Source organism: Vigna angularis, chromosome 1 (genome assembly GCF_016808095.1).
Source record: "Vigna angularis cultivar LongXiaoDou No.4 chromosome 1, ASM1680809v1, whole genome shotgun sequence".
Taxonomy (NCBI): domain Eukaryota; kingdom Viridiplantae; phylum Streptophyta; class Magnoliopsida; order Fabales; family Fabaceae; genus Vigna; species Vigna angularis.
In genome coordinates this window covers 6,311,362-6,325,668 of record NC_068970.1, presented here as the reverse complement: position 1 = coordinate 6,325,668, position 14,307 = coordinate 6,311,362, and the positions used below count along the sequence as shown (strand labels likewise).

Below are 14,307 nucleotides of genomic sequence, written 5' to 3'. Positions count from 1 at the left end.
GAATCAAAGTGTTACCAGCTCATATTACACTACAAAAAGATATTATGGTAAGAATAAAATTTAGTTACTCAAACTGTGTAGCACAATAAGTTGTTAGTTCTAGGAAATTTTATGTATATAAAGAATAAATATTGTTAACGTAAGGTTTGAGATTTAAAGACATTTAGTAACAGGATAAGATTTCTAAAAATAAGAAAAGCATATATCTGTTTATAGGCATACTATTAAAGGAGTTAATTATTACATATATTCTTTATCAATTTTGTTAGATGGGTGGGTGAATGAATATATGATAGTGGAAAAATTATATATGTGGATATGTGATTATGCATTGCAAGAACTTTTGTAGCATCTTGTATAGATATTGGTATGTTTTGTTATGTATAGTTTAATATTAGTATTTAGTAGGTCGATATGACTCAAAATATGGCATATCATTTAAGTGACGCTCAAATGGCATGCACTATTTATTATCGCTCGAACGACAATGTGAAATCTCAAAGGATAGGTTGTATATATTAAATAATGTTCAATACTATTCATGACTTATTAATGGATTATTTTATAACAATTTAATACTGTAGTATGAATAAATATAATGCTAAACATCGGTGAGAGATAATATTTGAAAAAGAATAAAATTGAGTGATGAGGAATATTTTATTCTTTAATGGATATCGAAATTTTCACTTCTTTAACATTGTAACTTCTATTAATATGATTTGTTGGAGTCAAATTTTAATTTTAATCAGAGAAAATTCATAAACGTAATCATTATGTAGTATTCACTTTTAATATTTTTTATTTAATATTAGATATGTTAAAATAATTTTGAATCCGTGATTTATTCTGATTTATCAAGGTTTGAGGAGGATTGGTTTAGATAATGTTTAGTTTTTTTTAAAGGTTAAAATTCTTATTTGGTTATTGTATTTATTTCAATTACTTAATTTATTTTTTTATTTTATTTTGATTCAATTAAGTTTTAATTTTTAAAAAATAATTTAATTAGTTTTTTATTGTTAAATTAACGTTAATTTTGTTTTCGCACATGTTATGTGTTAATATTTTAATTTTTTTATTTTTTAAACTTTTTTAATTTTTTTAAAGATTTTTGTCAGGTGTCAAAATTGTTGTGTAATGTCATGTCACACTATAGTTTTAAAATAAATAAAATTGGAACTTAAATAAGTTTAAGTCAAGTTTAAATAAGTGAATACTTTAATTTTAATAATGAGTTTAGCCAACATACTTTGATTGTAATATAATAAAAATATAAAGAATTTGAAAGAACAGACATCTTTCAGTGGATCAATGCAATTACTCACCAACTTATGGTGATCAAATTACAAATTTTTTAGCTTAAACAAAAATAAATTTAAACTCACTCGTTTTTACTCCATTCACAGGGAGTCAATAAGTAAGATTGACTCACTTGAACTCCATAATTCCATATAAATAAAGTAAGAAAACACGTATCCTATTCCATATTACATTTTAATGAAAAGAATGACTTTTAGATTATATAATATAAAAGTCACTCTCGGATTATTACCTTTTAGATTATATAACCTGAATTTTTCCTTACGTAGAAAGTAATTCTTTCATAATTCATGAGTAAAAAACAAGCACATTTTAAAATACACAATTCAAAAACTTTTTTTCATGCAAAAAACATTATTTCTAAGTTATGCAATTCGTAGTACCTTTTTATGTAAAAAAACAAATTTTAGATTATGTAATTCAGAAGTTAAAAGGACCAAATTACTCAATCCCAAAATTACATTTTAATATATAAAACAATTAATTTTAATGAAATAAAAAAGTATGAGAGTTCCAAAAGAAACCCTGAATTCGGAAATGAAAACTGAGAAGGGTCCAATTGTGAATTATATGAGATTATTGCTTTTTGGGACATTTAAAACTAATAACAGTTGCACAAAATAATTTCTTTACCTCCAAACATTTTGATAGTTCATACGATACAATACAAGGAATTGTCTGCGTCTGAGAACCTTTCTTTCAGGTTCATCATACATTACAAGAAAGCTAGAGTAAACACTTAATTCATAGTCTACTACTATAAACAGTATATAAATTACAGGAACCAAAAAGAATCCATTAGAAAAATATAATAAAAAAAAGAATTGTAGGAAATGTTGTGGTAGCAACAGGGACCCCCTCAATTTTGAGGGCACTAATGAAAGCTGGCGCAAATAAGGCCCTTTCAATAATATCTTATAGCCACAACTCTACGTTTACGCAATTTTTTATTATTATCTTTGTCGCCCCACGGCTTGCATTCAGATATCGTGATCACCATACATCGCGCAAATACCTGCCAGTTGTTTGTAGATTCTTTACCATGCTCTCGGCCTGGGAACTATCCAGAGAACCCTGATATCCAAGAAAACATGATTAGGACACAGAATCGTCGGTATCTTATGGAAAAGCAAAATTCATTATATTCACACAAGACAAATCCCGCCCTCCCGGAAGAGACAATCTCTAAAAGAGACATAATATCTAATGCTCTGGGTAACAAAGATATTTGGTATTATGTCCACCGCTTCAAACCCAATAAAAAATAAATAGCCACTTGTAGAAGCAGCTATATAGAAGACACCAAATTCGCAATCACCAATGGCATCGATTTAATGGAATTCAAGACTTCTGAATATCAAAAAATGTACCTGCTCTTGCAAAATGGTGTGCAGGGCGCGGTGCACATCCCTAGCCATGCCCTTGGCATCACCGCACACATATATGTAAGCTCCCTGAGATACCATACTCCAAATTTCCGAAGCCTGGCACATGAACCGTTGAGTAAGAGAAGGCACACATCTTTGGTTCGTAATTAATTAATCGTTCAAGAGAAAAGTACCTTCTCCATCATTTTATGTTGCACATATTCCTTGGTGGGTCCCTCCCGTGAGAAGGCAACAATGAGTTCAGAAAGTGCGCCAGTATTAATGAACCGATTCAACTCGTCTTCATAGATGTAGTCCTTTAATAAGATTATTAAAAAAATATTGGTAAGATGATCTAAATTATATTTAACTCATAAATCTGCATGATAGATAACATAACATAACTCACCATTTTACTGTTCCTGCACCCAAAGAATAAAACAGAGGGGCCAAGTTCAGCTCCTTCTTCTTTCAGAGCTAATCTTTCCTGAGGTGCATATAAAAAACCAACTAAATAATTGGAATAGATAGATGGGTGGAAAAAAGAATTAGGAGGTAAAATGTCAAGCAGATTATGTACCTGCAGGAAACCCCTGAAAGGAGCCAATCCGGTGCCAGGACCAATCATGATTATAGGCACTTTATTATCAGCAGGTAGTCTAAAGTTGGACGTCCTAACAAAGATAGGAGCCCAACTGCAGTCCGTGCTTTTCTCCAATGGCACAGAATTCTGGACATCAAACCAAGTGGTAAGTTTTTTTTTTTTTTTAAATGGAGAAATAACACTAACTTTATCACAGAAACAAACAGTCGCCAATCTTAAATAGTTTAACCATAATCTATGAAACAAATATAAGTACCTTCATCCACGTAGAACACACTCCTTTGTGAATCCTTCCGGTGGGCATTTTATCACATACTAATGCACAAGTAACATGAATTCTGTTTGGCGCCATTCTGTTAACAATTACAGCAAACAGCCAAACGTAAGTACGAGAACAAAAGTTTCTATGGTATCCTGACTGAGGAAGTAAAGAGAATAGAAAACTACATTGGCAGTTTTGAGACCAATGAAAACAGGCGCAGACTTAATGTAAGGGAAGATCAGGATTAAAATGGTTGGCTAAGAAATCAAGACACCACAAGACATTCCAAAATTGGTAGCTAAACATCCTCACAGGACACATACATGCCTACACATGTAGAGACAGTAATACAATGCAATGAAAATAAATTAACCTTGGAGATGAGGAGATTGAATAAAATCTTGGCTGCAGACGAGGAGCAACTGCCGCAAAAAAGACACCAATTGGAGGTTTGGCTGATGGAAATTCAGCCATGACCTCAAGGAGACTTCTCTGAGAGGCAATCACCCACTCTGAATATTCATCCTACAAAAGCAGAAAAAATTAATATACAAATGAGAAACATAAGTAGAAATAGTTACTTTAAATCCCCAAGGTATAAAATAAAAAAAATATATATATTAAACCTTTCCGGCAGGTGAGGCAAGATGCCTTAGACGATCAGCTTCAGATGAATCAGATGCATGAGCAGCTAAGGCAAGCAAGACAGACTGGAAAATATATTCAAAGAATTATTAACTGTTAGATAAAGTGAATTTCTCGAGAAGATAAAGAGATATGGTTGAAATTAAGGGTGTATCAAACCCAAAACAAGTACCTTTTTGGGTGAACTCAAAACATCCGCATATCGTGCAATTGCAGTTCTTAGAGTACAAGGTGGGAATGGAGGCGGCAAGGAGCTTCCGCTAAGTGGTTTCCCATCTTCACCATCAGCATGGATAGAGAAATATGTATCTGGTGACAAACCTATTAACCTTAATGCCTCTTCCACAGTTTCAGACAAATTCTCACAATAAACACCAACATGGTCCCCTGTTTCATATCTGTGTAATGAAACAGGCATAAGAACATGGAAAATGTAGGAAATTATATAAACAAGTGTGTATCACCGCAGGTTTATTCTCACAAGCAAATACTTACGCAACTCCAGTTCCTGAAATCTCAAATTCCAAATGAGTACAAGATCGATCAGATGCAGGAGTGTGAAGCTCCTTACGTACAGCCACATTTGCTCTGCACACGCATAGGAATTTATGTCAGTCAGATTATAGTAAGGCCTAACTTGTTTGCAACTGAATAACTATCTTAATAATGTACCTGACTGGATGTTGAGCATCCACAACAGCGTGACCATTTACATTATGCCACTTCTTTTCATCAACAGACACTTCCAATGGATCATGAATAACAATCCGGTACTCCAAAACAGCAGCAGTATAAGGCGTAGAGACAGTTGTATCATCCTCATCTCTAAGCAGTTCGTCCAATGCTGGCCACAGTTCTTCTTTCCTGCAATAGTAGTCATATTTAGGGGAGGAGAAAGACTATAAAAATAGGTTCGTGCACCAATATATTCAAGTCAACTTGATTATTTCAATACCATGCAGTAAAGTCATCCTCAATACATTGATCATCGTCTCCAAGACCCACTCGCAAAAGACGATTCCCACCTTCAATGGCAAAAGACAGGTCAGATCATATATGCATTGTAAGAAGTAGAATAAAAGTAAATAACATAAATTTGACAACTATAATATAATTAAGCTAGTAATGCATGAACTTTTCTGTGTAGAGTATTTATTTATATGACAACCCAAGCAGAAATCAAATTCATTAAAAAAGTTACCCACTTATGTTACAACACTTCTTTTGGTGCGTTAATTTAATTACCATTGAATCTGGAGAATGAACACAAAGGTATTTATCAACCCACAAAGTTTAATTATTAGCGGAATTCTTATTAAGTATAAAGATTTGGGATTGCAATCCCTTGTCAAGTTTGATGATCACGTGAAGAGAAAAAAGTAGAGAAAATAAAGTGTGTTAGGATTGCGGAGCCCTATAATTTAATACACCTATTACGTCTGAATATCTTCAAAAATAATTCACCAGTGAGATCTTCATGTGAGATCCAGATCCAAGAGCAATATTCATTTAAAAATAAGGCAAGGAGAGAGATTGCGCTATGCCCATGCAATTACAGTGTTAACTTTTTAAGAATTTCAACCTTTGGAAAACGATTACACAGAAGCGCAGAATACGAAATTGTTGAAAACCATGTGTATTTATAAAGAATTTTTTTTCTACTATTTAAAACGTCAATCGCCAACAACAGTGATTGTACAGCTTTACCAATCAAATTTAAATCTGCCAATTGACATGGAAATTCATCGAGGACTGATCAAGATAAAGAGGAATGAAGAGTATACCTTGCTCAGCAAACAATTCATCCACTTCTATAGCCACCTGCGTTAAATTCCCACAGCAACCAGCAACTCCGTGGTTAAAATCAAATTGAAACCTCAGAACAAAAAAAGTGTAGCAATTAAGTGCAAACCTTGTTAAAATGCTCATACTGCCTGTTTCCGAGGCCAAACACACCATAGTGAAGATTCTTAAGCCATCCTTCTCCTTTCTCACCCCCCTAATCAGAGTGACACTCAAAGTCAAAACATAATCCCATGATTTTACTCAACAATAATGCCACCGGAGTCAGTATCAAACTCACCTCCATAAACCATTTATAAAACCTTGCCGCATTATCAGTAGGCTCACCATCGCCATATCTACAACGACACCACAACATAATAAATTTCAAACTACACTGCGGAGAGAGAGACGAACAGAAACAAATCATAAACAAATAAATTTTTAAAAAATGGCAAAAATACTCACGTGGCTAAAAAGAAAAGAACGTGCGTTTCCTTCTTGAACCTTGCCTCGTACTCTTCGTCATCGGCCGCGTAATCATCCTGCTCGGAAAAATCCACAACGCGTAAGCATAAAACGGTGGTAAGAAACAAAACGGAAATAGAAGAACAGTGACAGTAATAATGGTACCAAATCGATGACTCTGAAAGTGGCCTTCTCGTATCGCGCTTTGGCCTCTTCCGCTACGGCCTGTTGTAACGCGAAATTCAATTTCGAGTGAGGTTCAGAAGAGACAGAGACCATTAATCAATTAAGTAATTGATTGATTGATTAATTAATAAGTTAACGAGTTTTGAGATGGATAGATTGAGAGATTACCTTGGCGAAGCCTTCGGCGGTGCCGGTCTGAGTGCCAAAGAAGATGGTGACCTTCTTGGTACCGTCGTCGAGCTCAATCTCAGGAAGCTTCTCGATGACGCGCTTGGGAGGCTCGAGAGGCTTGGGCTTGGGGGCGGAAGATCTCCGCCATACGAAGACGACGACGCAGCCGATGAGTACGGCGATGGAGGTGGTGAGGATCATGACGAACTGGCGGTTCTCAAGAAAGACGGTGGCAGCGGAGGCGTTGGTTGAGGAGATGTTGGAGGGGTCGAGCGTGCCCTTGATCATGGCGGACATGAGATCCAGAGGGGAAATCTTCATGGAGCTTGAATCTTCCATGGCGATGGCAAGGTGGATGAATGTGTTGAAGTAATTGAACGAAGGAAGGTAGAAAGAGAATGGTGAGTCTCTCGTCTCGGAAGTTGGTGCGTTGAATGCAAAGTAGTTGGGAGTTGAGAGAGAGACTCTGAAGAAGAAAATGCGTGGCTGAGGGGGTTATATTGTTGGGAGGGAAACAAAAACAACAACGACGCCCACCAACCCAGACCGGTCAAATCCACCTACCACACTTCCCCTTAACCTTAACCCTGGTTAATCATAATGCTACCTTTCTATTTTCCATTTTTCTTTTCTCACTGTTCCTTTCATAAATTTATATTTTAACGCATTACATTATCACCAACAAAAATTCACTACAATTCGCTAATGTCTGTAATTACCACTTTCTTCCATGACATTGACTCTAGTTTTTCTGATTTAATTATACAATTTATCATACTTAAGAGATTACTAATAACAATAAATTTATACTTTCTAAATAATTTTTATCATATAATTCTTCTCTCTTCTGATTATATATACTTTAGTCTATATATAATTTATTTAAGAAACGTAATAAATTTAGTTCTTTAAAAAGTAAACACTGTTTCTAATATGAATCCTGTAAATAAGAAATAGATGATAATATTTTCTATGACTTTTAATGAAATTAAAGTAATAGTTGGACCTTTGACTTTGTTATATTTTTTCTATTAATTTTATATTAAAAAATGTAATAGATAGTTGAGTTTATAGTTTTTTGTTGGCCCTTGATTTTATTAAAAATCATCAACAATTTTAGTTTCTGAATGTCTAAAGCATTATTAACCAACTTTAATAATTGCAGCAAGAAAATAAACTAACTTTCATAACTCAACTATAAAAAAATTACATCATCAGTGACCTAATTGTATATTTCCCGAATCACTTGTATCATGAAAGAGACAATGATGTTTGAATCTTATACAACTAATAGGAGAGACAAAAAAATTCTTCAAATGTTTAACTAAATTGTATTTTAAAAAGTTAAACTTGAAAACACTTTATTAAATTGATATAATATCACATCAAAAAAAGTAGCTTATTTTTATAATAATAATTTTAAAAGTCTGTAATTGCGTATAAAAACTGTTTACTTATTTAGAAGTAAATTCTCAAGTATTTTCAAAAAATACAAGTAGTTGAATGGTATTAGCACATTCCTAATCTCTATCAGAAATTTCAACATCGGTTTATGTATTTTGGTCTTACCTAATACGACCTATATATCACTTCCTTTTTCTGTCATTTGCCTCATACTGTTTGCTTTTTCTTGCTACTTCGTCTTTTCCATCATTGAAGAGAGAGATCACAGTTCAATCTAGGGTAGGCTCCACTTTTTTACACATAGCAAAAACTTAATTATGATTTTTAAATATTATTTCATTAATAATTAGATTAAATATAAAAATTAATGACTCATAATGGCAACATTTAGTTATGCCTAATCTTCTATGATAATGATATAATAAAATTAAACAACCTTAAAATGCCTTGTAAGAAGAAAGAACACATCGCTCTTACAAGTGATAAAGGAAAATAGTCTCACTGCTCATAGTTGCTACGTAAAAAAAAATATTAAATAATTAATCTGTTTTAATATATTTTGATTAAAGAGATCATAAACTATTATTATATTAATAAAATATATAAAATAATTTCCCACGTGCCTTGCGCTTTCCATCTTCCTAGCTACAATTCATTATTGTTCAGTTTACAGCGAAGCCTGTTTCATCCGGTGAGAACGCGAACACGTTTTGATTTCTGTTACCGGTAACTATGCCAACACGTGTATAACCAACTACTTAGCCGACAACACAAGGCAGAAAAGTTATGGGAAGAATGTTAACATCAACCCCAATGATCTATTTACGTAATGGAGATCATTAAAAGCTCTTTTTTTTTCTAAATAAAGTAAAAAAAATCTAGAAATATACGATATATACGAATATGAAATATTGTCTTGTTTCTGTTATCTATTGGAGTTTTGTTATAAGAGATTTTATCAATAAATACAATTTTAATAAGCTTTATAAACATTTTTTCTTAGAAAAATTTTCTTTAACTTTAAAAGTTTACATTTCTAAGAGTCATTAAAATATTATTTATTGTTTAAAATAACTATTTTTTTCGATAATTTTTGTAAAAGAAACTAGTTACATCTCGTATATTAATGATATCTTAATTGAATTAAATTTTATTGATACTTTAAAATTCATTTCAAAACGCTATTTTTTAAAAATAAATTTGTTATGATGGTGTAATAAAAGGTTATATATATATATATATATATATATATATATATATATATATATATATATATATATATATATATATATATATATATATATATTAAAGATGATTAGTATTTTTTTATATTTGTCAACCACAAAATTTGTTGATTTTTTTCTTATAGATGAGAACAAGGTGATAACTTATAATTATATTTTATTATTCTTGAATTATTTTCAACACACCATACATATTAAATTTAATAATTATATTTTATTTTTGGCAATACTACACATGCATAATGCACTCTCGTTCCTCTTTCTTTATTCTGGAAAAGACGCTGTGATAGATGCACTCTTATTTTCTTAAGAGTTGACATAAAATCATCATGTGAGGTGCACATGCTTATTTAATGTTAAGTGAATTTTTTAATATATATGTCAAAAAATATTAGAAATTACATACTCTTAATTAATTTTTAATGAATATGTGTGTGTGTGTGTGAATGGATGATTTATATAATAAAATTAAATATATAATAAGAGGTTGTATTTATCATGACATTAAAGATTTGATGAGATCTTCTCTACGATGAAAAATGTAGTGGTCCACTCAAAAATGATTTTTGTTACATGTACCAAAATTAGTTACACATTTTCAGTAAATAAATATATATTTTAATTTTTTTTTTGCGGCTATGAATGTCCAATTTGTAGCATCTGCATAAATTTGAATGAAACGTCTAAACAGTGAAATCTCGTGCTAAAATCAAGTGCAGGCAAACGAGCTGTAAGTTAAAATAAACGGTGATCGCTAGATGGATTATGGATATATAATTAATTTTTATAAAACCTGTTTAACTTGATAGTTTTTGCGTCAAAGGCAGCATAAAATGCTAATTTTGATTTAAAGAGTGGAAATTTTGTTTTATTTATTAAAAGCTGAAAGTGATATAAATCTTGAAATTTAATTAATTAGTTTTTGTCTCTAAATGTAGATTTTGTATTGCTCCACGGAATGAATGATTGAGGAGCAGCAGCTGAATATGATTTAAATTGAATGTGAAATTGAAATGTTTATTTGATAGTTTTTGTGTGGGGACAATGAAGGGAAATTGGACCATGGAAGTGGACAATGATGAGAAATAGGGATGGCAGGAAGGTCTGAGATTCACAAATTTGCTTTAGACATTATTATTTGAGACATATATAGGTTTGCATTGTGACCACAAATTACAAATGCTTTCTGGCTCTATTTGTCCATACTTCCTAACAAAAAGACAATCATCTCGAGCTGTTGGCACTCGTGAATTAGAAACTGCCCAATTTACTTCTTCTTCTACATTTTTCTTAGCATCAAAATTCCATACATTTTTTTTATAACTTTAAGAATAAATTGTAATAAATGGTACAAATAATCATTATATTTTGAGTTGGGTCCTTCTTATATGAAATGCTAACCAAACAAATGGTACACTGCATGTAGAACAAACACGTGAATGAATCCTGTATATTACATTTACAAAATCATTTTTTATGACTATATTGGTTGTCAAAGCACGGTAGAAAACAACGTGCTGTTTAATATGTGATGGGAGGTAGATTCTCACAAAAATTGTAATAATTAAAGTATTTTCTTATGATATAGAACAAATATATGGATGATGAAATTGTGAAGTAACATAAAAAAAGCTCATACACATTTTATGAGATAAATAATGAGAATAATAGTTAGATTGAATCCATCTAAAAAAAGGAATATTTATACTCAATAACATTGAGTGTCAGTGAAACTTAGTGACACATTGAAAGCATTAATAACTTCACCTTGTTTTTCTCTCAAAATCTGATAAAAAAAAATATAATTATATTCTAAAATCTACTTTGGGTTTCTTTCAATGTTATATATGCATTTTAAGCTTCTTTTTTCTTTTAATCAAAACTAGTTGTAAGTATGTTTCAGACACTACAAGAATGATTGAAATTACCGACGGTCATAATTCGTCGGTAATGTATAAAATTCGTTGGTAATTAGAATTTACCGACGGCTTACCGACAGCCAAAATACCGTCGGTAAAAACGTTGTCGGTAAACTTTACCGACAGATTTTTGGTCGTCGGTAATTACCGAAGGTTTTGGCCGTCGGTAAATCCTTCGGTAATTACCGAAGGCTTTTGGCCGTCGGTAAATGTCGCGACCTGGTTCATCTTCTTCCTCTTCCTTCGTCGCTGTGTAAATTTTCTACAATTCTCATATTTGTAAGATAAATGTTTCTAATCGTTTCAATGTGGTGGAAAGAACGGTGGTAGAGGGCAGCGGTGGTGGAGAGAACGGTGGTAGAGGACAGCGGTGGTGGAGGGAAGCGGTGGTTGAGGGCAGCGGCGGGAGGGCAGTGACGGTGGAGAGCAACGATGATGGAGAGCAGCGGTGGAAAGCAGCGGTGGTGGAGAGCAGCGGTGGTGGAGGGCAACGGTGGTGGAGGGCAGCGGCAGTGGAGGGCAATGACGGTGGAGAGCAGTGACGGTGGAGATTTCTTTACTGATTGAAATGAGAGGAGAAATACTTCTTTTACCCACATATATTGGCACTGGATGCGAAGCTGGTTTCGAAAAATTCTGATTTTTTACCGACGGCCAAAAGCCTTCGGTAAATCCGTCGGTAATGTCATCCACGAAATAATGGGCGGGAAAAATCCCGCTCTTTTTACCGACGGCCAAAAGCCTTCGGTAAATCTGTCGGGAATGTCATCCACGAAATAATGGGCGGGAAAAATCCCGCTCTTTTTACCGACGGCCAAAAGCCTTCGGTAAATCCGTCGGTAATGCACATAAAAATACCGTCGGTAATTCCGTCGGAAATTAAGATATATCGACGGATATTGATCCGTCGGTAAAAATCCGTCAGTAATATTAATATTTTTTGTAGTGAGATTTTTTTTTCATTTCATTAATCACGTTAATATTATCAAAAATATATTAAAGTTAATTATTAGGATAAAATATATTATCAAAGTAAATACACATGAGCAATATAAATATAAAAGAATTGTCTTGAAAATATTATAACATGTGAAAATAAGATTAATTTAAATATATATATATATATATATATAATTTTATTTCATTAGTTCATTTTTATGAAGAAAAGTTAAATTTAAAATTTACTTTTTAATTCTGCATTAATTAAAAATAAAACTAATTATATATATATATATATATATATATATATATATATATATATATATATATATATATTAGTGCAAATCTTATTTAATAAATCAATCTTATAAAACTGAATTGCGCTTAAATTAATTTATTATCATTGCTTGTTACTAGGCACTTTGACGATAAAAACTATAGGCAGTACAGAAAAGAGACTGTGTAAACACTAGGTAAGGAGTCGGATGATATTATAATAATGAATAAGAATTCAAAAACTCGACATCAGATAACTCAAACAAATATAAGAAATTTTGGAGAAAGGCATCAAATAAATAATATTTTTAGAATTTTTTAACTTTGAAATTTGAGCTGCAACCCCTCCCCCTCAAATCAAAAGGTTTTTGAGACAAAAAAAACTCGTAACCAGGAATATAAAAGGTTTAAACTTGACCTTCACAACAGCGTTAAGGAAAACCGAGTCTTGTAAATCACTTTGTTCAATTTGACTGATTATCTTAAACATCATTAGATGTATAGTATTTTAACATCTCTTAAAAATTCATGTTAACGTAATTTAAGCATACTTTTTTTTCAATTTTTTAGATATTTTTAAAAGATAAAACTATTATGAAAATTCAAATTTTAAAATGAATAATTTTTCAAATGTAATAACTAATAATTTTATCCTTAAAAAATAAGAAAAAGTTTTGTAGATATATTATGAATTACTGAAATAATTTAATTTTAGTATTATCTCAAACACATAATTTAAAACTTTATAAATTTATTTAAAAAAAGTAAACATTATTGAAGACTCACATCGAGTAGAGAAAAAACCAAATTATAATATATAAGTGGAGTGTAAATCTCACTTTACAAACTGTTTTTGTTAAAATGAGTTAGACTTAAAACTCATTTCTTGATAAACATTTCTATTGTTTCTTAAAATTGGAATATATTAAAACTTTACATGTCTCCTAATTACTTACTGTTTTATAATTTCGAACTTTGTTTTGAGAGACCAATGTAATAACAGTTTTCAAGTTCAGAGGTGGAGTTATTGTGTCTTGCAATTAATTTAGTGTAGGTTTGATTTGATGTTGGAAGTCTGATATTTATTTTTTTCCAAAAGAAAAAATATATTTAAAATAGTTTGAGTTTGATCATAAATTGTATTGATGGTAAAATAAGTGTAGGGTCAAATGTTTGTGAGTTGAGCACGTTGAATTTGGATTTTGTGACGATGGTGAAGTTGTCGCCAGCAGACGGAAGCATTGTGACACAAGGTTCACAAATTTGGTTTGGACATTATTATTTCAGCCATGGCTCTGCATTCTGCCCACAAAATAGTTAGTTTTCTGGCTCCACTTCCTGTTACTTCTTCGTAAGATGACATTAAATATGAGTGTTCACATTGAAATTTGTCCCTACATATACACTTCTCATATGCTTCGTTTTTCATATTTTCTTCACAGATACTGATTGCTACCACAAGCTATCAATTGGTGGCCACACATAGCTGCCAACACTAAATACAACTCTGATGTTGCAATTTTTAAAGAATCAAAATCTCTTTTATGATCGGTGTTTGTATTCGAAGTTAGCATCACAATTTCATCCAATAGCCTGAAAGATGGACCTTCAATCATGCTATTCATTGGTAGATCAACTTGATTATTATCATTTTTTATATTCATTGTCTTTAATTTTAATCTTGTCATAACTGATGTCTCTGACTTGCATGTTTTTA

General features: G+C 31.9%; 1 protein-coding gene across 1 annotated transcript; it reads right to left on the bottom strand.

Moving 5' to 3' along the window:
- Positions 1-1,934: 1,934 nt before the first annotated feature.
- LOC108322184 (NADPH--cytochrome P450 reductase) lies at positions 1,935-7,295 on the bottom strand. The gene is made up of 18 exons (XM_017554196.2): positions 6,806-7,295; positions 6,617-6,676; positions 6,452-6,528; positions 6,285-6,342; positions 6,114-6,200; positions 5,986-6,022; positions 5,157-5,226; positions 4,874-5,065; positions 4,697-4,789; positions 4,374-4,599; positions 4,183-4,266; positions 3,930-4,081; positions 3,551-3,647; positions 3,271-3,420; positions 3,100-3,177; positions 2,885-3,007; positions 2,694-2,807; positions 1,935-2,397 (listed from the first exon to the last, which is right to left on the bottom strand). Exons 1-18 carry the CDS (start codon positions 7,145-7,147, stop codon positions 2,317-2,319), a joined length of 2,121 nt encoding a protein of 706 aa, XP_017409685.1. The 5' UTR covers positions 7,148-7,295; the 3' UTR covers positions 1,935-2,316.
- Positions 7,296-14,307: the final 7,012 nt, after the last annotated feature.